The sequence below is a fragment of the Typopeltis vanoorti genome, chromosome 14, assembly GCF_054136105.1.
Source record: "Typopeltis vanoorti isolate ZY-2024b chromosome 14, IOZ_Tvanoo_1.0, whole genome shotgun sequence".
In the NCBI taxonomy this organism is placed as follows: Eukaryota; Metazoa; Arthropoda; class Arachnida; order Uropygi; family Thelyphonidae; genus Typopeltis; species Typopeltis vanoorti.
In genome coordinates, this window is record NC_143562.1 from 4,878,859 (window position 1) to 4,904,791 (window position 25,933).

The following is a 25,933-nucleotide window of genomic DNA, read 5'->3' on the forward strand; positions in this document are numbered from 1 at the left end:
TGTATAACCACCTTACATTTTGCAACGTTAAATTGACAATTATTGTCCTGTGCTCAGAATACCAATTTATTTAAATCATGCTGCAGGATCTTAATCAATTATTTCCTTTCATAGTTTTGCACCATAATCAAACAACTGAATATCCCACCCCCTCAAAGCCTTTTCTATATCATTGATATCAAATTAAAGTGCAGTGGCTCTAGTACAGAGCCCTGAAGCATTCCACTAGTCACCGTTGTCTACGGTTGTCAGATTTCTTGGTTGTCAAACCAGGACACACTACCGGATCGACGAAATTTTGACAACCTAAAAAAAAAAAAAAAAGTACACATCTTCTTTCTACAAATGAACTACAAATTTCACAGTCACGAGATTCTTTATTTTATAAAGATAATATAACTAGAAAAACAATCACAGAGACAAATAAAACATTCTTTGTTTTATAAAGATTCTACAATTCAACTAAAAAAATCACAGTAACAAATATAAAAATTCTTTGGTTTATAAAGATCTTACAACTCAACTAAAAAAATCACAGTGATAAATATAAAATATTAGATATTCAAGTTACTTGACTTTATACTTGAATCAAGAATTAACACAAACAAAATTTTAAGAAAAGAAAATCACAAAAACATTTTTTTAAATTTTAACTATAAGAAATAATACCAATGGCTTATTTTAACTATTTAAAGATCACAAAACTAATATTAGTTAGCCTTTGTTTTAATTAAAACATTACTCTTTCTTTTTGAATTTATCACCAGATTTTGTAATTTTCAATAGAGCCTTGTTATTCAGTAAATAATCATGCAATTGAAGATAATTAAAATCGTAGTTTTCCAGACATTGAAGAATACTTTCAGCAGTATTTATTGAGTCTATTTCTATCCTCCGTGCATTGGATTTCCATTAAGGAAAATATTCTTTCCACGTAACCATTGTGACCAGGTATAGAAAAAACATATTCACATACTGTATATTATACAAATCTTTATATTGCTCGGGAAATTCCGTTTCCATTTTTGAAAATATAAATGCCCATTTTTCTGAAGCTATTTTTTTATTCCACTCTTAAGATTTTAATCCTTCCTCTAATATGGTTTTCAATGTGGTGAGTCGATTAAAATACAGTAAGTATGTGCCATTTATATGAATATTTTTTGTCTTCAAATAATCAAAACTCATCTTCCCACTTTGGAATTACTTCCAAAGTCATCTGTGAAAACACTGAATATCCACTATTTTATATATTCAGTCACTGTTTCATAAAAGTTTGTTATTTCTTCGTGAAATTCATTGATTTGTTTTTTGAAATTAATGCACTTTCTTCATATTTTTTCATTATTGTTTTAACTTGAAATGGTACAAAATTATTTAACTTTTCTATTGCTGTTTTGAGACTAGATTTTATAACCTCTAAAACTTTTATAATCGACTTTTTTCTTCCTTCAATTTTGAATATTTGAAAATGAATACTAATTGGCTATGTAGGAACCAAAGATAGGCTTCACTAAGAGGGTTTTTAAAAAAATCCTAGTAGTAGTCTTTGGTGCTTTTTCCTCCGACAAGAAAAAAAAAAATTAAGAGCATCAAATAATTTTATAGTTCGCTCGATAGCAGTGATAACCATCGTGTTTTACAATGTGACAGTAATATTTTACATTCTACATCCACAAAATTGCAAACGTCTTTTAGTCTTTCTGTTCTTACAGCGTATATAGCAAAATAATTAAATAGTTTTAAAATAATCTGTTCAACATCGCAAGATAATTGGTCGGCCGCGGTTCGTAATGTATTGTGTAATATATGGGCTGGACATCCAATGTCTGCTCCAATTTCTGTTTTTAGTTTTGTGTACACATTATTAGTACCTTTTCTTTTTCGGGCCCCCCAAAAAATTAATATTTGCATTGTCGCCGCCAAATCCGATGCATTTTTTAGTATCGATTTTCAAATCCTTCAAAGTTTGAACACAAAAATTGGCCACGTTATCTGATGTCTCCCCTTTTAAATTGCTCAATTTCAATAATTTTTTAAGTTTATGCCGGTCTTGGAAAAATACTGAATCATGATTGGAAAAATGTTTTGATCCTTGTGATTATTAGAATTAGTGCTAATGGAATAAAATAAACAACTTTCAATTTCGTTACAAATTATATTAATCGAATGGCGCAAGAATCCGATTAATTAAACTCGATGTTTTCGTTTTTGCTGAAGATTCCTGTGTTGCAATTTTTGAATTGTTGAATATTTTCGGTATTAGCCTATTGAGACAGTCTGTAGACGCAAGAGATTGATGTTGTTTAATCACGTGATAAGCGAAACACAATTCTGCTGCCATAATTTTTTCCTCTTCTGAACTATCTTGTTTTACAAAATAATTTGTAATAGTTTTACTCGTACTTGAAGCTGCTACATTGGATTGATGTTTCTCTTTTTTCTATATGATCTTTTATATCGGCAATTCCCCCGTGACTTATACTGAAATAACTGTTACAATGTTTACAAAAACCTTCGTAGTCTGTCCTGCCCCTTTTCATAAAAGGTAATTTTCACTACATTTTTCGAAAAATTTGCATTGTCTCTTCGGCATTTTCAGTAGGGCTAAAAATAAATAATGTAATTAGAAACGTTATTATTAATTTCAAAGAATATATTTCAAGTAATTACTAATAATCAAGTTTTAAAATAGTAATAATAACTTAACTTACATAAGAAAACGAAACACAAAATAAAATATAATAAATAAATCAACGGAAATAAATAAGTCAACGGAACTAAAGGCATCTATCCTGGCTCGCGGTAGAACAGTACTGTTTAAATGTATGATCACGGCAATTCCCCTCCACCAGGGCTGCCATTCCTTGGGATTTTCCCCAAGATCTAGGGAATTTAGCCTCTACCTAGGGATTTTTAATAAAAAAAAACTCTCAAAATCTTGCGAAATTTGAACAAAAGTTTGAATTTTAATATTTTACTATTATATTCACGATTTTTTTTCTGTTCTGGTTTCGTTTTCCCTTTTTTATCACACAGGTTTTACATCGTTACATATATATAGCGCAACCTCTTGCAGTGTTATCGTAGAGATCCTTGTTAGTGTTTGAAAAGTTGTTTAAATTATGAATATTTTTACTTATTTTCATATTTATGGTACTTCCAATCCAACCATATGGAGCCATCAAAGAAAAAACAGAAGTGGTATTCTGAAGCATTTAAAAAAGATTGGTTAAAATATGTTGAATTAAAAGATTGGCTGCAGCAAGACATGAATTATTCTAAGTGTTGTAATATTACATTTAAAAACGCAACCAAATCTGCGCTAATAAAGCATAAAGATTCAGCCAAACATAAAAGTAATTATCAGTCTGCTAAGTCGACAGCTGTTATTACTCAATTTCTTAATAAGAAAGCGTCAACAGAAGATAAACAATTAGCTAGGAGTGATTTAATAATGGCCAGCTTCTTTTCTGAGCAAAACGTCCCATTTTCTCATGTTGATCATTTTGTAACTATGTGTAAACGCGCATTTCCAGATAGCCAAATTGCTGGAAAGTTAGCAATGAAGAAAACTAAACTTTCTTATGTTATTCAGGATGGAATATCATTACATGGAAAGTCTCAATTTACCGAAGTATGCAAGAATCAGAACTTTTCAATTATAATAGATGAGAGTACAGATATCTCCGTCACTCAAACCTTGGCTGTTGCTGTACGATATTTTGATACAGATAAAAAAGATGTAGCTGATGCATTACTAGACATAGTATGTGTAGAGAACGGAAGTGCTAAAAGTCTTTACAGTGCTGTCAAAACTCTTCTGCTGGATCATGGCATTCCCCTTAGCAATATCATTGGGTTTGGTAGTGATAACTGTTCCTCCATGATGGGCGTTAACAGTGGATTTCAGAAACTGTTGAAAGATGACGTTTTTGTGATGGGTTGCGTTTGTCATTCATTTGCTCTATGCGCTAGTCATGCAGTTAGTGTTTTACCCTCATACTTAGAAGCTTTTCTAAAGGATTTAAACTCCTACTTCTCCCGCAGTGCTAAGCGGCAAAGAGATTTTGTACTCATTCAAGAAGCTGCTGATATAGCTACACATAAAATTCCCAAACTTGCTCAAACCAGGGAAAAAATGGTATCAACAATTTTCGAACAGTATGATGCATTGGTTCTATACTTTCAAAATGAATCAAGGACAGATAAAATTGACAATACCAAAAAAACTTTATGATACACTTACTGACCTTCGAACCAGACCAATGCTTTTTTTTCCTTCAGTATATTCTAAAAGGTAAATACACTTAATATAGATTTTCAATCACAGCATTTCAGGTTACACCGACTATTCCTAAATGTATCAACAGAATATCTCAATTTACTTAGTTGCTTCATTAAAGATGAGATTTTAAGAACACCTAAATTATTAAAATTGATCCAAGAAACCAAAACAACTATAAAAATGTCAATGATATTTACTTCGGTGGTAGAACAATGGCGCACTTGATTAGAAACCCTTTCGAAGAGACTATTTTGTTGAGATTTAAAAATGATTGTTTAAAGGTTCTTGTGGAACTTAGTTCGCAAATAAAGAAAAAATTTGTCTTCGAAGAAGACAGCATTGTTGCAAAATTACGAATCTTGGACCCAAAAGTTGCTAGTGACCCTAGCCAGTCACCATCTACCATTATTACTCTTGTTGCTCAATTCCTCTCACTTGTTGATGATATTAGGTTAAATCAAATAGATGATGAGTGGAGAAGTTATCATCTCGTAGCATCAGATCTACCAATTCCTAAAGATATTGGCATTCATTGACTGACATAAAAGATGGCATGAATAATAATAAATATGGTTTACTGTCATATTTTGTGACAAATCTTACTTTTCTGCCGCATTCATCTGCAAGCGTGGAGCAAATTTTCTCACAAGTGAATTGTATAAAAACAAAATTAGCTAATTCATTAAAAACAGAAACTGTGAGAGACAGAATCCTAGCAAAGCAGTGCTTAGCGAGACAAAATGCAGCGTGTACTTCTTGGGAGCCCACCGAAAACATTAATCAAGGAGTTCGAGTCACACAGTTCATAATAGATATAAAAATCGACTTAATACCACAAAGGGAATGTGATCAATTACCAGAAGATATTAGCGAAGAAGAGGGAGGAAATGTCAATTAAAGTAAGTTAAGCATGTATTCTTCGTATAATATAAATTTATATATATTTTTTTAAATGAAAGTATACTTTGTTACAGGAAAAGAGAAAGAGGGAATTAAAAAAAAAAAAAATGAGCAAAGTTTTAAGTCATTTTTCTGGTCAGTTAGTAGATAACTATTTAAATGTCATTTTTTTTTTTGTATTTTATATTATGTTATTAGTTTATGTATGTTTTAATTAAACCATACAGAATTATAAATTAATAAAGGCATATTTAAGTGCATAGTTTGAGTTTTTTGCATATTTAAGAGCATATTTCGGATGTTTTAAATGTTTTTAGTGTATACTTGGACGCATATTTTGCACTTTTTTACGACCTAAAAATCCGAGCCTAGTTATTATTACCTGGGGAATTTTTGAGGTCTAATCTGGGGAATTTCAAAAACTGTGAGTGGCAACCATGCCCTCCACACATCACGAAATGAGACAGGCGCATGGTTGAATCATAATAATATACACAAATACACCGTTAAAAATTTCTTTAATTCGGCGAAAGTGGATTCGAAAGCTTTCCAATATTTTGAAGCGTCCCGAAAGGTCTATTAGGGACATCGGGGTTCGAGGCTTAAAATCGGGACAATCCCGATTAATCGGATGTCTGACAACCCTACCGTTGTCATTCACCCTAATTCCACTCGACCATATACAATTCTCTAGAGTTGCATTGCTCTCCCCCAAATTAATCTAATATTGTTTATACCTTCCATTTTGGTCTTTTAATCCCCATAGATATTGACTGTCTTTGGATCTTTTTCATTCAATCAAACACTTATTGTTAACCTTTTCCTCTTCCATTCTGTTTAAGTAACCATACCATCCTAGAGTACAGTTCTGCAAACATATGTTGAAATGCTAATAATGCGAAGTTTCTTTTTAATATCTTCATTTTTAATATGATTCCTCCATCATTATCACATCTGTTAAGTAATAAATTTTCTCAGAAAGCTCACAAATCTATATCTAGCCAGAAACACATGTGGTTAATTTTTTTGTATTAATTTAATGCATTAATTTGTGTTTAAATCTAGCCAGAACACATGGCGGTTATTCCAATCTACACTGACAGTGTAGATTGGCATAACCACCCTATCATATCAATAATCAGGTTTCTAAGATACCAAGTTTCTTGGCCATAATTTGCTATAACAGATTACAGTATATCCACTTTTATGCCCACAGACTGATGCAATACTATAATTCCATGGATGTTTATGAAAGAACTGTGGAGTCAGAAGCAATTCTTGGTTACTGGAATCAGAGTCGGTAAAAATGCACCAACTCTGACTTTTAATGAATTTAAATTGTAATATAAATAATATGTTAAAATTTCCTATTTCACAGATAAATTTCATTGACCTATATTTTCAGGATACATTTCAATATCAAGTTCTTTGCAAATTTTAAAATAAAACACTTTATGATAACTTATATATTATATTAGTGAAAGCATCATCCCATGAAAACATTCACAATGGCAAAAAAACGTCTGGCTCACAAGTTGTTTTAAGGGCTCCTTTGCCTAGTGGTTAGCATACCACTCTCCAGCCAAAAGGCTGCAGGGTCAAATCCTGCCATGGATGGCTGTGATTGTCCATTAAAATACTACTGATGGTGAGTAGTAGATGGCATTGGTGTAGATGATGCAGTTTGTTGTAGTTGGAGACAGAGGTGTTCTCCCTCAATGAGTCTTTGGACTTGGAGGCATAAAAAGTGTTAATAGAGCCTGCTGTTTTTGAATATTTTACAACAACAACAGATGGGAAATGTGTGCCAATGTATTGTAAAGATGGTAATTGTGAAAAAGCATGTGATGCAAAAATTAGTAGTTTTTGTGGTTCTGATAAAAATACACCTACAAGAGCATCAAATTTAAGTGTCAGAAGTGTGAATGAGAAAGGTAGCAATAAAAACATTCCCTCTACTTTAGAGCTAAAGAAAATCAGAAATCTACTGGAGGCCAAACAATAACCACTGAAAAGTTTAAAAACCACATCACTGAAATGGCAGTGAAGAATAGTGTACCTCTATCCTTTATTTTCACAACCAGCATTTGTAGGCTGAAATGTAGGAATGGTTAGAAAAATTGCTAGTCAGAGTCGGCAAAGGTACCATTAAATAGGAGTTGGAGTCAGAATCTAAGTCAAAGGTTTTATGTACCAACTCTACAGGCCTGTTTTCTGAAGCCCTTTATGTAGCTGTTAATTTTCATCCCACTTACTGGAAGCCTGAAGTGGTGTGAAAAAGGATTATTGGCTGATTCATGGTACTAATGTGCTTTAAGTTCACAAACTTTCACAATGAGATTCTTAGATGAAAAAAGTTCTCATTAGTGTGTTTACTATATATTCATTTATCATAAACTTCCACGAGTAAAGGCTTTCTCATCATGAATTCTTGTTATCCATCCAGTGGCTTCGAAGACCAGATAAAGGTTCCTCATCACTGATGGAAATCGAACCCAGGTCTTTCCAACCAAACGGCTTCACTTATATTGACTGAGATACAGAGGCTTGAATTCCTGTTATAGTTGACCCAATGTCATATGTTATATTAGTAGGAAGTATTATTGATGTTGGCAATCTGCATAAATACTTAAATTAAAAAGATTTCAGTAAGATTTTATGCAAAGATTAAAATCTGGGATCACAGTGATGATTTTTAATGATAATTCCACAAAGTAAGACATAATTTTTGAAATATGTAAAGATAATTAAATCAGAAATGTGACAGATAAAAGATTTCTCATTACTATGAACTCTCGAATTGCTAAGGGCAATGTCTTCAAATTCTAATAATACTTTATCATATGTTTAACATGTTCAAGATTTATCATTGGTGTGAATTTTTAATGTGCCTTTTAAGATAAATCCTTCGGGCAAATGATTTTTTACAAGTTTCACAGTTAAAAGGCTTCTCATTAGTGTGAATCCTTTTATGATCTTTAAGATGATGAGATTCTGAAAATGATTTATCACAAAATTCACAAGCAAAAGGTCTCTCACCAGTGTGAATTCTTTTGTGCTTTTTAAGCCTCTCCATTCGTGCAAATGATTTTTCACAGGTATCACAGGTAAAAGGTTTTTCATTAGTATGGATTATTATGTGCTGCTTAAGATCACGTAATCTTGAAAATGATTTACCACAAATTTCACAAGTATAAAGTTTCTCGTTAGTGTGAACACTAGTGTGTCCTTTAAGTTCATGAGAGTATGAAAATGATTTCCCACAAGTTTCACAAAGAAAAGGTTTTTCATGAATATTTGTATGTTGTTTAAGAGCGCTAGATTTTGAAAATGATTCACCACAAGTTTCACAAAGAAAAGATTTGTGAACATTCGCATGTTGTTTAAGAGCTCTAGGTTTTGAAAATGATTCACCACAAGTTTTACAAAGAAAAGGTTTTTCATGAATATTCGTATGTCGTTTAAGAGCTGCAGATTTTGAAAATGATTCACCACAAGTTTCACAGGTAAAAGGTTTCTCATTAGAATGAACTCTTATGTGTTCCTTAAGATAATAAGACCGTGTAAATAATTTACCACAAGTTGCACATGAAAAAGGTTTCTCTTTAGTGTGCATTACTGAATGTCTTTTAAGAGTTCCCATTTGTGAAAATGATTTACCACAAACTTCACAGGTAAAAGGTTTCTCTTTGGTATGAATTCTTGTATGACATTTAAGATTTGCCAATTGTGAAAATGATACACCACAAGTGCCACAAGTATAAGGTTTCTCATTGGTATGAATTCTTAAGTGTCGTTTAAGACTTTCCGCTTCTGTAAATGATTTCCCACAGGTATCACAGGCTAAATGTTTCACACTGGTGTGAGTTCTTGTATTCAAGACTTGTTGAACACTGGATTCATCCACAGTTTCATTGGTCCAAGTCTTTTTACTTGGAACTACTGTGTCTTCCTTTGGTGATCCATATTCCTCATATAACTTCTTGGAAGTTTCACCTGTACTTGTTTCTCTAGTCTCCATTTCTTCTTTTTTATTCATTGAACTTGAAGATAAAGTGTTAACTGTTTCAGTAAGTAAGCACTGCTCCATATTATTTATCCACCAAAAATGGGAAATCATACATAAAAAACTTCAGAATCGACATGGAAGATTCTGTATTATCCAGATAACAGCACACTTCACTTGGCTGCATCAATAAACTTGATCTACCAAGGAGAAAAAAATGTAATTCAGTAATTCATACAATTTATTTTAAAATAATTCACTGTTAGCTAAAAAGAAAGTAATATAATAATAATAGTAATAAAATTGAGGATGATGAACCTCAAGGTTGATGCACGCATATATGGTAGAGTCCTGTGCAATGGGGTTGTCTTTCACTTTCTGACTTTGAGGTTCATGATCCTTGCCTCACATCTTCAGTTACATACTCATTTGGTAAGTGTTATGTCAAATCAGCTATCTGTCAAATTTACAATCTGTAAAATACCCACTTTTATGAGCACTGTGACGTGCAACCTTTGCCACACTACCAAATATGCTCTCTAAACTGCAGTGAACTATCACTCCGAAATCTCATCCACTTCCTGCAGTATGGCACCATCGATATAGTATAGTACACCCACAGATACAAGACTTTTCAACACTTCTGCGCATGTCAAAAGAAGGACAATCCATTCCGATAATAGGGTGACATTCCGTATTGTGCAATGAGCATTTATTATTACATGTCAGGAAAATTACCTTTTCTTTTATGATCATTGTAGTTTTTAAAGTGGTAACTATTTTGCTTGTATAACAGTTGGAAAATTTTACGTATAAAGCACGTGATTTCACGTGTTGGTGGCCAATTCATATATCACCTTATTTCTTTCTCTCCTTCAACATGAATTGACTCTTCTTGGCAGTCTGCCAACGACAATTTTTGCTTCTGTGGTTAGACTATACACAGCCTTAGATTTCTGCACTCCACTCTTTCTTCAAAGTAAAGTCTTCCTGAAGGAATACAACATCAGCAGTGCTACTTATAATTCTTCCCAACTTTGCATCATCAGCAAATAACTGAAGATCCTCAGTCGGTCCATAGAATATATCGTTTACAAACAAGTTAAACAGCAGAGGCCCAAGAACAGAACCTTGGAGCATGCCACTGGTTATCCTTTTTTGAGACATTGCTCCATCATACACAACCTGCTGGCATTGTTCAGAGAGCCAATTTCTGATCCATATAACAATATATTATCTATTCCCATCCTCTGCAGCTTGTACATCAACTTATGTGGTAATCTATCAAATGCTTTTGCAAAGTCCAAGAATATCACTGTATATGATTCTCTCTTTTATAACACACGCCATAAAATGCAAGTAAATTACTAAAAGAGGACCTACCCTTTACAAATCCATGCTGACCATCATAAAGAATGCTATGTCCATCTACCCAATCCTGTATTCTATTCCTTACCAATCTCTCCAACACCTTGACCACAACTGCAGTTATACAGACTGGCCTGTAGTTGGAGACTTCTGTCTTAGAACCATGCTTGTGGAGTGGTACTATTTTGCCTTCTTTCCACTCCTTAGGAACTTTACCCATTAAATTACCAGGTCAAGGGCACTGCCAACTGTGGTGCACATTTCTTAAGAATACATGGTGATATGTCATTCTTTTCCACAGCCTTATTCACATCTAACTCAATCAACATCTGATATACACTTGTTTCTTTCACTTCCAATTATCTTAATACTTGCCTCTCTTCAGTATATTGTACTGATCATTTACTATGATATACGCTGATAAAGTGCTCGTTCAATAATTCCACTAAATCCTTTGCAGCTGATAGTCTGCTGCGATGACTGTCCACCAATGTCAGTCTGCCATAATTATTCTTCCTCTTGCATGCAATGTAGTGGAAAAATTTCCCTTGAACCTTAGTCTTGCTAGATGTCCCATAGATACGGGACTGTCCGATATTTCAGAGAATTTTGCTGTCCTGTATTCTACTTGTAGGGACAGTCTAATGTCCCGTATTAGACTGCGTATTAATGAAAAGATAAAAATATAAATATTATGCTAAGCAATTATAATTTTCAATATTATTTTCGAATAATCCAACTTAAATTGATTTGTAAGCCATAAAAACTGACAATTCGAGGAAATTAATTGTGTTTACAGTTTAGGGTGGCGGCATGGCAGCGACGGTCCCTTTCATTGGTTGCTTTTTATTTAACATAAGCATTTTGTTTATAATTCTGTACAGATATATTGCATTTGCTTATTTTCATATAGTTCTTATTTGGGCATTGCACAGTGCAATATCGGTACAGTACATGGATGTTATTTCAATAATTATTAAAATATAATATCTCGCTTTTTTCGAATGTGTGATATTTGGTTAATACATAAATTATATAATTAAAGGTAAATTAAATTTTGTTTCTTTCCTTAAGTCCTTAATATTGCCAAAACAAAAGTGTGTTTTTAATGATGATTATTCAAAAGAATGGAATTTTATTGAAATAGGAAAACATAATGACAAAGTTGAATGCAAAATCTGTAGACAAACATCATGGGTGACCCATGTCCCATATTTGGTTTTCCAAAATCTGGCAATCTTAGAATCTTGACCTAACTAGCCAATCTCCTCTCATAACAGAAAGAAAAGGTGCAGACCTTTTCTTTCTTTACCATGCTCATCAATTTCCTAGCCTGCACTTTATACTCTTCATGGATCCAATCACTACCAATTGTCTTGTACCTCCTCCATAGCATTTTCTTTTCCAGCACAGCTTGCTTGATTTCACTGTTCATCCATTTCACCCCTACTCTATTTACTCGCTTAACCCTTGGTATGCAGTCATACATTGCTTTTGTCAGATACTGCCTTGTGAGTTTCCATGCATTGTCAACATCTTTTCAGCTCTGCTCATCTACCCAACATACTGATACTAACTGACTACAGAGCTTCCTATAATTACCTGCTTTATACTTCCACATGTATCCATTTTTGGCAGTGACCTTTTCTTGTTTCATCATTTCCCAAACAAGTGCCTTATGAATGATCTCATCAACAGGCGGCAGTGTCAACATTTCATTAACAACTACATCTTGTGAAGTTATCACCAAATCCAAAACATTAAAGCCTTTAGATGCTTCAGTCATGTGCTGTTCAAGATACTTGTCTCTCAGAAATTCCACAAAAAATTTACTCTCCTTGTTCCCATAAACTATCTCCTCCTCCTTCCAGTCTATATTCCCGTAATTAAAGTCTCCCATCATGATCACCTTCTTTTTACATGCCCAACTAATTTGCCTAAACATTTCAAAATCAGTATTCTCTGCATTCATTGGCCTATAACAGCATCCTATCAGATATACTAACCTGTTTATTTCAACTTTGTACCCCCCCCACAGATATACAAAATCTGTGCATGCACTATCAACTTCCACACTTTGCAGAGAATTCCTCTGCAATCATTAACAGCATTCCACCCCCCTCTTTTCAATCTCTATCCTTCCAGATAATTATATATCCTAATTCTATTCCCAACATCATATCCTCCTCAGAAAACCAAGTTTCTACATACTTGGAAGCAAATGTGAAGATGGAACTTAGCTGGATATAATGCAAAGACTCACAAAAGCTAATCCTGAAAAAAATTAAATATTATATGGAAATCTTCCAATATCATAATAAAACAAAAATAACGATCTTCAAGAGCAATGTTAAGGCCATATTATTATAGGGATCAGAGACATGAAAGTTACCTAAAAAATAAGGAAGCTAAATTAGATAGTTTTCAAACCAAATGTCTGCCTAAAATATTAAAAATATTTTGGCTCCAACATATGACAAATGATGAATAATATAATCTGAGCAAAAATGCATCATGGATGAAATAAAAAAAAACAGATGGAAATGGACACATTGAAAATAGACAGCAGAGAGATTTCTAAGGTTGTTTTAACATGTATCACAGATGGAAAACAGAAAAGAGGAAGGCTTACATTAATTTAGCAGTGAATGACAGAAAAGGAAAGAAGACAATGCCTGGAAGAGTTGAAGAGAAGCCAACCTGGTAGCTCAAGATAGAGGCATCTGGAAGAAACGAATCTCAGAGTTATGTGTATGAGATATGAACAGAATAAGTAAGAGTTTTACAATGGCAGCTGCCCTTTGATAATCCCATTATTCCATAATGTTTGTTGTGGTCCTTTGTGCTCTCTGATCAAATCTGAATTCTTGTGCTCTGGTATTTGAACAAGAAAAATTAGCCTTCAGGGCAGAAAACAAACACTGTGCAATGATGGTTAGGAAAATAGACTTGGGATAGAACACGAAGAGGCAATATGATTGAGATATTTAAACTATTGAGAAGCAGTTATATGATTGGCAGTGGAGACCTTTTGTATGGTAGAACAGGGGAGCAAGCAAGGACAAGGACTTTTTTTTTGTCATAAAGGGTTGTTGACCATGTTGGACCATGGAATGAATTTCCGTATATGGTGGCGAGAGCATGAACAGTGAACAAGTTAAAGGAGTGGTCCTGAGCAATAATAATAACTATTGTATATAGTTTCATATAATCGAATGACTTTCATAGAGTTTGTGATTGTTAGATAAAAGTATGCAGAGGAAAATTATTGGATATGTAAGGATGCTATTGCAAAAGTCCTCTCATAAAAATTAATAAAAAGATAAACATGCACAATGACTTATGCTTGAACTTGGCTTCATATCACAAATTTTATTTGTTGAGACATTCTTGAGAATTAGCAACGTTTGTTCTTGTACCAAACTCAACAGAACATTTGGACAGCTTCTTTCGACCTTTCCATATATGTTAAGGTGTAAGTGCTGGAAGGTCATCGTGTTGGAGGTTTAACTTGATAAGGATTAAAAACTAATTTCAATGCTTCCAATATTTTGTCTCAGTCACTGAAACATCTTCAAGGATTGCAAATAACTCTTGTAACACCCACACAAAAACAACACAATACTAAATGAAACACATGGGTCTGAAGTCCTATTTAGGTGGTCCTCTATGGCCATTAATAAGTGGTGAGGATGTAAAGTGGGAGATCTGACAATTATTGTTTTCCAAATTTTGTAAAGTTTTATTCACCCGTATTTATTTAAATTCAGTTGATTTCTGAGTGCTTCAGATTCTAAAAATGGTCTTTCCTTTTTAAATTTACTATGGTGGAGCATGGTAGTTTACTTCCATTTCAATCAAGAAGGGACATTTGTGGAACTACAAGGTGAGTGATTATGACATGCTTAGGAAGAAGCATAAATCTATACCATGGCATAAAAACATTGGAGGGTAAGGATGTTAGTGTGCATGAGATATAGTTAAAGATTATCTAGAGAAGTATAATAGTATTAAGATGTATATCTAGGGTAAGGAGAGTTAACTGGGTAGGAGTTAGATGGATGAATGATATCATTAAGGAGTTACAGAAGAAGAAAATGCTGTGGAGAGAATATAAAGAGAAAGATAACCAAAAAAATCATGAACATTACAAGGTGACCAGCATGGCAAGGAAGGCAAATCAGATGAGAAGAATCTAGTCAAGCAGGTCAAAGGAAATTGACCTTTTTCCCAAAGTTCTTTCGTTCAGTGAAAAAGTAAGAGGAAGAATGACTATGGAATATTAACCTTAATCAGTGACGATGGTCATGAGCACACAGAAGCAGATAAAATAGATAAGTTACTGAGTGATCAGTTTGCAAGGATATATCATCTTAGTGAGGTTACTGCTTTAACCTATGTGATGGATGAATTGAAGGTTTTTAGGATATTGCAAAATTTCAATGTAAATACAGCTGTGGGAATTAGATGGGATATCAGCTAAGGATTTGCGACAATGTGTAAGGGAAATGGCAATGCCTTTGACTAGGCTTTAATTTCAACTCTGGTAGAGTTGAAAGGGAGTGGAAAGAGGGCAAAATAATTCCTCTGAATAACACAAGATCTACTAAGACTACAGTATTAAATTATAGAGAAATCGGTATCTCAGGCATGTTGGTAAAAGTACTAGAAAAATTGGTAAGAAAGAGAATTTAAGAATGTGTAGATAAAAATATGATACTGTATGAGGGTTAACATGGCTTTGTGAAAGGTCGGTCACGCCTTTGGAATTGAATAACTGTTTATAATAGAGTAACAGTGAGTTAGATAAACGAAATGGTTACATGACGATTTTGATGGAATTTGAAAAGGCATTTGACAGGATACCACATGGAACTCTTGTTATAAAATTAGAACAAATGGGATGGATATAACACTGGTTAAGTGGATAGGAGGGTGGCTGCTGGACAGACATCAAAAAGTTGTATATGGAGGGAAGGAATCGATGCGAAAACAGGTGAGTAGTGGGGTGCTGCAAGGTTCAGTGCTGAGAATTTTGCTGTTTAATCTGCTTGTCCTTCGTAATTTGTCAAAGACCAGGCAAGGCAGGTGACTTGGTTGGTAAGTGTAGCAAAAGTGAGGTATGAACAGCAGTTAGCTAATGAAACCAAAAAGAATACTAAGGAGTTCTTTCGATATGCAGCCAGCAAAAAAAAAAAAAAATGATTATGGAAGGATGACATTGATTGAAGATAATAGTATAAAGACAGCTATTGCAAAAGATGTAGTGGAGATACTTAATGAGCAGTTCATAAAGGTCTTTCAATCTTGTGAATATGACTTCATGAAGAGATTGAGAGTAGTTGATGTGGAGGAGAGACTGACTGACTGTAAGTGAACAAGAGGTGTATGGGGAGTTGAACAAACTAGATGTTAATAAGGCTGTGGGACTTGATAATACAAAGGTTCCAAAGGAACATTGTATGAGTTACAAAAATTGCATATCGTATTGCTCCTATGATAAAATGTATGATAGATGTTGGGATAAGCAGGTGGTGGTGGTGCATCTATGCAAGACATTGGTCAGACCACATATGGACTACTGTGCTCAGATTTGGTCACCTAGTTTTCATTGTGATGTGGAAACACTAGAGAAGGTCCAAAGACTAATAATGAGAGGGATATCAGGACTGGAGTGTTGGTTATGATGAGTATTTGAGAGAATGTCTATCAGAGAGGATTAGAGGTTGGCAGGTAATATAAATAAATTCAAAGCTCATTATCATACACATGTTGCTGGTTGAGTGGGCCTCCCATTATAAGCCTGTTGGCTCAATAGAGGTTATCAAATAATAATAACAACAATAATGATTATTTTCTCTAGATTCCATCTGAATGCACAATATACTATACATTCTCCAATCTCCAAAGTGACTATCCCTACAAGAGGCAATTCTTACCTCATTCTCCATGACAACTCTAATTTCTTGCCCTAACAATCTGACTTGTTCCAAGCAACAATCTCTACATTCCTATGCCTACCCACGTTTAGATGCAGCTCATCTCTCACATAAGTTCTCCTCTATCATGAAATGCACTATAGGCATCCACATAATTCAAGCCTCTCTTTCAACACATTCTTGCTAGGCATTCATTATTGCCACACTCCTAAACTCTCCATTATTAGAGCTTAGCAATTTGCTCACTATCTTCCGTTTCACGTTCTTCTACCTCTTCCATACTCATTCAGGCTATCTCTCACATCATGCATACCCATTATGACGATCAGATTTAGACGATCCGAAGATTGCAGGTTTGAGTCCTGTTGCGGATGGCAACTGAGAAATATCTTTTTTGCTGGCCTGGTTGGCCGAGTGGTTAGCGTATCTGCTCTCCAGCCAAAAGGCTGCGGGTTCGAATCCAGGCGTGGGCATGGATGTTTGCAATTGTCTGTGAAAGTACTAGTGGTGGTAGTCGGTGGTAGATGGTGTTGGTGTTAGATGATGCCCTCCCTGGAGGTGTGATGTAATGATAATAATCGTATCATCCACATTATTATATCACTTAATCGTCATAGTCACGGTCCTTATTCATTCCTCCAGGAAAGCACTCCTCTAGCATTCTATTTTGCACATCACAAATCACTGAATCACCATACATCACACATTTCAATGGTATTTTATTCAGATTGTATTCATTATTCACAATTTTAGTTTGTTATAGCAAACTAATATAAAATATGTTTGTTTTAATTTTATTAAATAAATAAATTTTATTAGCATATAAGTTAAGATAATGCCAAATAAACTCAAATGGGACAGGAAATTTACATTTTTATACCCTTTATAAGAAGCGAGACCTCAAACTCCCGATATATTCCAATGATATCTGTAGAAAAATTAAGCCAATGATGCAATTTGAAAGGGAAATTAGATTCTATTTTCTTTTTGTTCATACATTAGTAAAAAAAAAAAAAAAAAAATATATCACTTGTAGAGGATATTTTACATAAATTGGAACCAATGGAGTTAGATAACAGAAGAGGCAATAAATGGGTAAGAGAAAGTAGTACATTTGGTGTCTGTGTTTGCTAAATGGTTAGAGTATTTATTCTATGGCTACTACATGGCACAATATAAGTTAAAATAAGGCCACATAAAATAAAACGGGCTGGGCAATTTACATTTTTATACCCTTCATAAAGTGTAGGACCTCATACACTCCTCGTATATTCAAATCATAAGGAAGTGATTTGAGAGGTAATTATATTCTATTTATTTTGTTCATTTATGACAAGGTGCCAAGAGAGAAGCTATTCAATACGCTGCAGTTATATGGTGTCAATGGGGCATTATATCAAGCAATACTTAGTCTTTATTTGAGTTGTAAGTCAGCAGTTAGAATTGAAGGAAGTACAGGAAGATGGTTTAATGTTAAATCTGGTGTGAGACAAGGATGTACATTATCCCCTCTGTTATTCATTATCTATATGGATCACATTATGAAGGAAAGTGGTATTGAACATGATATCAGAATTGGAGATGTTAATGTCAGCTCTTTGCTTTATGCAGATGATGTTATACTTCTAAATAAATCTGCTACAAGTCTGCAAGATTCTCTGACTAAATTGAATAGCTGTTGTAATAGATATGGTATGAAGGTCAGCAATAAAAAGACAAAGACAATGAAAATAGGCAGAGTCATTGAAAATGTCAACTGTGTTGTGAATGGAGAACCTGTGGAACAAGTAAAACATTTCAGCTATTTAGGCACGATTTTTACTGAAGATGGTAAATTAAATATAGAAATAGACAACAGAATAAGCAAAGCTGGTATGGTGGGAAGTCAATTGAATAAATTCATATGGAATAAGAAAGAAATTAGTCAGAACACTAAATTAGCTGTGTACAAGACAGTGTTCAAACCAGTTTTAACTTATGGATCTCAGAGCTGGGTCAGAAGTAAAGCACTTGACCAAAGACTAGAGACCACAGATATGAGAGTCCTGAGAAAGATTGTAGGCGTGAACAGATGGCATCAATGGCAATATCATATTAAAAACGAGGATATTAGGAAAGAACTTAAAATTGTCAGCATCCAGGAATGTGTTAGCAGAGCTAATCTCAGGTGGTATGGTCACTTAAACAGAATGGGCGAGGAAAGATTAGCGAAACAAGTGTTTTCTGCCAGGTTGGCAGCAAAACGACCTAGAGGAAGACCAAGATATAGGTGGATTGATACTGTACAAAGTGCTTTAGACGATAGAAATATAAGATCTGATAATGTTGGAGTCTTGACAAGTAACAGATTGATTTGGAGGAAAATTGTAGATAGGAAATTAATAATGATGTAATTTTTTCATGTAGTACTATCATATCCTGTACACCCCTTGAGGGTACATAACAGGAATTTGATGATGATTATTTTGTTCATACATTAATCAAAAAAGGGCCATCACTTGTAGAGGATCTTGCATAAATTAGAAACAATGGAGTTAACAGGAGAGCTGATAAATGGGTATCAGAAAGTACTACATTTGGTATCCTAGTTGGACAAGTGGTTGGCATATTCACTCTCCAACCAACAAGTGTGGATTCAAATCTCACTCTGGACATAGATTGTGAAATGGACATGAATATCTCTAGGTGAGAAAAGAATTTTATTGTCCAATGTGAGACAACCACCCAAATTATTGGAAGCTTGAAATGATGAGAAAATGTGATCTTTAGAGAAAGGTTTGTGGATTACATAAAATAAAAAAAATTACAAATAATGTAAAATTTATAAAAAAAAATCCTTACCACACCAAAATTTACTATAGGTATTAACTGTGTATGGGTAGGAGTTGCATAAAATCAAAACAAAAACACATACTGGTAGAGCAGAATTCAAGAGAGAGAGCAGTGTTATTAGAATATGTGAGAATAATCAAACAAATAAAGGATGTTTTTTTTATTTGATTTTTATGGTGCAAAAGACATCAAAGATCAAAGATGAGGATCTGAATCTTGCCAAAGGCATGGATTCGAACCCACAGCTTCTTTGCCGGAGTATGGTTATGCCAACCATTCAGCCAACCAGAACAGATATAAAGGAAGTAAAAGCATGAAAAAAAAAAAAAACCGCTTCTCACTCGCCTACTCACAGGCAAGTGAGAAGGCGACCCTCCGCATCATCTCTTCATCCTCCTGAAAACCAGGTGATCAAATCTGGGCACAATAGTCTGTGTGTGTGTGTGTGTGGCCTAATCAAACCTTATACAATGGAACAAGAATCTCCCTTGTTCCATAATCATCCATAATTCATAATCATCCCTTGTAGTTCCACATATACCCTTTTCTTAAACAGGTCCTCACACTGCTGGCAACTACCCAGGTAATCACCTCATGGTCACTCACCAATTGGTGGGTGATTTGACACTTCATTTATAATCACATCCTCTGAAGAAATGACCAAATCCAAGACCCTCAATCCTCGTATGCCCTCTGTTACACTGTCTGAAGTAGTTATCTCTCAAAAACTCAAGCAACTCATTTTATTTACTTCTAGTTGCTATCTCATCATTCCAGTCAATATTGCCATAATTAAAATCACCCATAATGATCACTCTTTTCTTATTTTGCTTGGCTAATTATACATTTCATACTCACTGTCATCCACACATCCAACCAAGTATTTCATTCCATTCACCTCTATCTCACACGATACTGCCTCAAAGCCACTGGCACTATTTCCCTCTTGTCTCTACTTTGTATGGACATAACTCTTTCTCTATCATTAATAGCACTCCCCTTCCCTTTTTACGCTTTCTATCTTCACAAAACATCATATCCTTCCATCTCCGTTCACCCAACAGTATTTCAGTCTGTTCACCCAACAATTTTTGGGTGAACAGACTCAATTAGTGCAACCATTTCATCTGCCTTGTTTCTTACACTTCTGGCATTTGTATATAAACACAACAGCTTATTCCTGAATTTCCAGAATTCCACTGATAACATTGATTCGATGTGATCTCTCTCCGTGCTCAACTGGGGCCATTTCCCTTTCTGGTTATTCATTTTAGAACCCTCTTCAATTCCAACTGTTTCCTCTTGTTCCCAGGTCATCCCATTCCTTTCCTGTCTACACATACTATCACATCCTCTTGGAGCCTCCAACTTTCTCACACTGTGTACCCCTGTCCACCATGAGCCTTCCCGTTTCCCTGTTCATCTTGCACACTCATTCTCCATACTCATGGCACTTACTTTCTCATTCATAACCACCTCTTCAATCTCTCTCTCCAGCTCTTCCACATCACTTCCCACTTGACCTGATTCATTCTCTATACTCACCTCTCTACCTTCCAGCAAGTCTATCCAAATGACTCGAACCATAACCAATCAAATGCAGTCCATCACTCCATACAGTTCACTTCGTCCTTCAAACTCATTCCACACATTAACAAATTGTACTCCCCTCTCCTCACACATTTGGAGACACACATGGACAGTGGAACTCTTCTAAGCACAGTGACATGTATAAGAAGAGCTCCTGGGTGGGACAAGTTTTCTAGGAATGATTAAAATATATGTGTAATTTTTTGAGTAAGAGAGGCTGTAAACGTTGTGTGCTACCAGTTTTATTAGTGTGGGGGATTTTTTTTACCAAAACTTAATTATGAAATCGTTATTATTAGACTTAGTAACCTGCAAAAAAATGACGACGGCATTGTCATTCCATGACTTTAATTTAGATTTCAGTCATTTCGTTAAGTGTGAAATCAGTTATATGTATTTTTTCAATTACATAAATGATTTATGGATATTTGGTGAGGATGGAAGGAGGGTGTGGGCGAAGTGTGACCTGAACGAGGAACTGATGAATGCAAATATGAAATTGATGACAGAAAGTGTTAGTAGTGAGATTGTCGGAGGGAAAATAAGTGCACATTTGAAAGAGAAGGATGGTGAGAAAGAGACGAGAAAAAATGTTAAAAAATCAGTAAAAAAGAAAAAGAGTGATTTGAAAATTGCAACGGATGTTAAAAGGGACAAAAGTGAGGTGAGAGTGGTGGAAGGAAACGAAATTGAGAGAACGAATGAAACTAGAAATGGCGTGACGCAGAAATTGAAAGTGAAAAAAATCAAAAGAACGGATGATAGCGAAAGTTGAACGCATGTTGGACCGAAAGTACAGAAACAAAGATGAATGAGTGTGAAAATGGGAAGAATGATAGCAAAAGTTGGACCGAAAGTACGGACACAAAGAAGGATGAATGAGAGTGAAAGTGAGAAGAGGGAGTTGAGAGTTAGAAAGATTGAATGATAGAGAGAATGTGTTGCGAGATTCGGAAGTTGAATTGGATTGGATGAGGCAAGAAATGAAATGGATGTAGAATGAAATTAAGAAAATTCAGGTAAAAACAATTAAAATAAATAATGATGGAATGAAAGAGTTAACGAAAGATGATCGAGTGGCGTTATATGGCGACTCCATTCTTAAAGGTGTGCTGGAGGATAGAAAGCACAAGGTATGTTTTCCAGGCGCCGAAATGAGTAGAGTGATTGAGGTATTGGATATGAGGCAGGAGCGAGCAAAAGAGTTAATAGTATTAATAGGTATGAATGACTTGAGAGAGGACAAAGAGTGCATCAGAATGGATATCAGGAGGCTGCTTACAAGGATAAAAGAGAATAGTGTGACAGGAAGGGTAGTTAGCGTGTTGACTAGATACGACTGTGGTGAAATAAGGCGGAGAGCAAGAATTATGAATGATATGCTGGCTGAAATGAGTGAGGAGACGGGAGTACAGTTTGTTAATGTGTGGAATGAGTTTGAGGGACGAAGTGAGCTGTATGGGAGCGATGGACTGCATTTGAGTGGTTATGGTGTGAGTCACTTGGAGAGACTGCTGCAGGAAGGTAGAGGAGTGAATAGAGAGAATGAATCAGATCGAGTGGGAAGTGATGTGGGAGAGTAAGACAGGAGAGATTGAAGAGGTGGTTATAAATGGGGAAGTGAGTGGTATGAGTATAGAAAATGAGAGAATGGGTGTGCAACAGGAGCAGGGAAACGGGGAGGCTCAGGGTGGACAGGAGTACACAGCATGAGAATGACGGATGCTCCAAGAGGAGGCGAGCATGTGTAGGTAGGAAAGGAATGAGATGACCAGGGATCAAGAGGAAACAGTTGGAATTGAAAAGGATTTTAAAATGAAGAAGAAGCAGAAAAGGAAATGGCCCCGGACGAGCATGGAGAGATCACATCGCGTGAGTGGTAGTATCAGTGGAACTAACTGTAGATCCAGAAATGAGCTGTTGTGTTTATATACAAATGCTAAAAGTATAAGAAACAAGGCAGATGAAATGGTTGCACTAATTGCATCTGTTGAGCCAAAGATTGTTGGAATCAGTGAGACATGGTTGGAAGAGGATGACATCCTGACAGGAATAGAGATGGAAGGGTATGATGTGTTTCGTGAGGAGAGAGAGGGGGGTAAAAAGGGAGGGGGAATGCTATTGATGATAGAGAAAGAGTTATGTCCATATAAAGTGGAGATGCAAGAGGGAAATAGTGATAGTAGTTTTGAGGCAGTATGGTGTGAGATAGAGGCGAATGGAATCAAATACTTGGTGGGATGTTGTTACAGACCAGGTAATGTGCATGGTGGTGATAATGAAATGTTCAATCAAATAAGCCATGTAAATAAGAAAAGGGTAATCATTATGGGTGATTTAAATTGTGGCAATATAGACTGGAATTATGAGATAGCAACTGGAAGTAAAGAAAATGAGTTGCTTGAGTTTTGGAGGGATAACTACCTCAGACAATATGTAACAGAGGGCACACAAGGATTGAGGGTCTTGGATTTGGTTATCTCCTCAGAGGATGTAATTGTAAATGAGGTGTCAAATCATCCACAAATTGGCGAGAGTGACCGTGAGGTGATTACCTGGGTGGTTGCTAGCAGTGTGAGGACCTCTGTGAGAAAAGGGTATATGTGGAACTACAAGGGGGGGGGTGATTGTGAAAGCTCAGGAGACAGCTTGCAGGTGTATCATGGGATGAGGAATTAGCTGGAAAAGAGATCAATGCAGCTTGGGGGATTTTCAAAAACTGTTTAGTAGATGCAATGTCTAAATGTATTCCAAGGGTGAGAAGGTTAAATAAGGTGGGGGGTGCGAGATGGATGAATAAAGAGATTAAGCATGCGATAGAGAGAAAAAGGGCATTGTGGAGGCAGCGTAAGAGAAGTGGAAATAACCAATTCCATGAGGTCTACAAAGACCACGCAAGGAGGGTGACTTGGTTGGTGAGGGTAGCTAAAGAAAGGTATGAACAGAAGTTGGCTAATGAAGCCAAAACGAATCGTAAGGAGTTCTTTCGATATGTAGCCAGCAAAAGAACGAATAATTATGGAAGGATGACATTGATTGGAGAAAATGGTATAAAGACAGCTGATGCAGAATGTGTGGTGGAGGTACTTAATGAATAGTTCATAAAGATCTTTCAATCTTGTGAATGTGGTTTCATGTAGGGATTGAGAGCATTTGATGATGGGGAGGAGAGAATGACTGTAGGTGAGCAAGAGGTGTATGGGGAGTTGAGTAATAAACTAGATGTTAATAAGGCTGTGGGACTTGATAATATATCACCACGTATTCTGAAAGAACGTGCGACGGAGTTGACATCTGCCTTGACATTTTTTTTTAATATGAGTCATGCACTCAGTCAAGTTCCTAAGGAGTGGAAGGAGGGCAAGATTGTGCCACTTCATAAAGGTGGTGATCGAACTCAAGCATCAAACAATAGGCCCATCTGTGTGTCAGGTGTTGTGGTTAAGTTGTTGGAGAAGCTTGTGAGAACTAGGATCCAGAGTTGGGTTGATAACAATGGTATTATCTTTGATGGACAGCATGGATTTGCTAAAGGGAGGTGATTTTTTAGTAATCTACTTACTTATTACAATAAAGTGACTGCTTCCTTGGACAGAGGAAAAGGATACACAGTAATATACTTGAATTTCGCAAAGCAAAATTCAAGTATATTACTGTGTATGGAATTGGATATTAGATTGGTGCATTGGATAGTACACTGGCTATCTGATAGATATCAACAAGTTGTGTATGGGGAGCGATATCCAGGTAAAGGAAAGTCACTAGTGGAGTGCCTCAGGGGTCTGTTTTAAGTCCATTGCTGTTTAACTTGTATATTAACGATATAGGTGAAGATTTGGATGGAGATATTCAGTTGTTTGCAGATGATGCAAAGTTGGGACGAACGATGAAGTGTAGTGAAGATGTTGTGGCCTTACAGGAAGACTTGAATAGATTGAGTGATTGGGCACGGAAATGGGGATGTGAATTCAATCTTGCAAAATGTAAGGTTTTACAATTTGGAAAACAAAGATGGGATGCAGAATTTATGCTTGGTGAGAATATATTGTTGGAGGTAGAGGAAATAAGAGATCTGGGGGTGATAGTAGATAAGGATCTAAAATTTAAGGGACACATCGCCAAAATTGTGAAGACAACACAAAGGCTTCTGGGAATCATGTGGAGGATACTGACATGTAGAGGTAGGGAGATTCTTGTTCCATTCTATAAGGCTTTGATTAGGCCACACATGGACTATTGGGCCCAGATTTGGTCACTTGGTTTTCAGAAGGATGAAGAGATGTTGAAAAGGGTCAAAAGGAGACTATCTAAGGTAGTTTCTGACCTCTGGAATGTTGAGTATGAGGAAAGATTGAGAAGATGAAATTTGCAGAGTCTGGTGGACAGGAGGAAGAGGGGAGATATGATAGAGACCTACAAGTTGGTAAGAGGTTGTTATAGGATCAATGCTGGAGAAGTTTTACAGAGAATAGTGGGAGATTGATGGAGAACCAGAGGTCATCCGTGGAAACTGTATAAAGAGGGTGTGAGTAGGGATTGAGAGGCAGGTTTTTTTCATGCAGAGTTGTGAATGATTGGAATGCCTTGCCTGAGAATGTGGTGTCTGCAAAGAGTTTGCATGTGTTTAAAACACGGTACCATGAGCTATGTGTGTGATAAAAGGACCTCCCAGAGGAGTCTTTGATTCCATGAGGTCTTGGGGTGGTAATAATAATAATAAAGTGTTTTACTTCTAACCCAGCTCTCAAATCCATAAGTTAAAATTGGTTTAAACACAGTATTTTATACAGCTAATTTAGTGTTTTGGCTAATTTCTCTCTTATTCCATATAAATTTATTCAGTTGACTTCCTACTATACCATACCAGCTTTGTTGATTCTGATATCTATTTCCATATTTAACTTACCATCTTCAATAAAAATCATGCCTAAGTAGATGAAATGTTTCATTAGTTCTGTAAGTTCTCCATTCACAATGCAGTTGATATTTTCAATGTTTCTGCCTATTTTC

At 35.5% G+C, this 25,933-nt stretch overlaps 1 protein-coding gene across 2 annotated transcripts in view; it reads right to left on the reverse strand.

Moving 5' to 3' along the window:
- Window positions 1-605: 605 nt before the first annotated feature.
- LOC150099134 (uncharacterized) overlaps window positions 606-25,933 on the reverse strand; it is a 29,049-nt gene continuing 3,721 nt past the window's right edge. Inside the window, exon 2 of one of the 2 annotated variants that reach the window (XR_016549362.1) lies at window positions 606-2,607. Coding sequence is in view for 1 of the 2 variants with exons in the window: in XM_090403882.1 (XP_090260008.1) it covers window positions 8,055-9,308 (1,254 nt within the window). In the remaining variant the exon portion in view is untranslated. Of the gene's footprint in view, window positions 2,608-7,902; window positions 9,395-25,933 lie in introns of those variants that run through there. The other variant, XM_090403882.1, reaches the window with a different exon arrangement.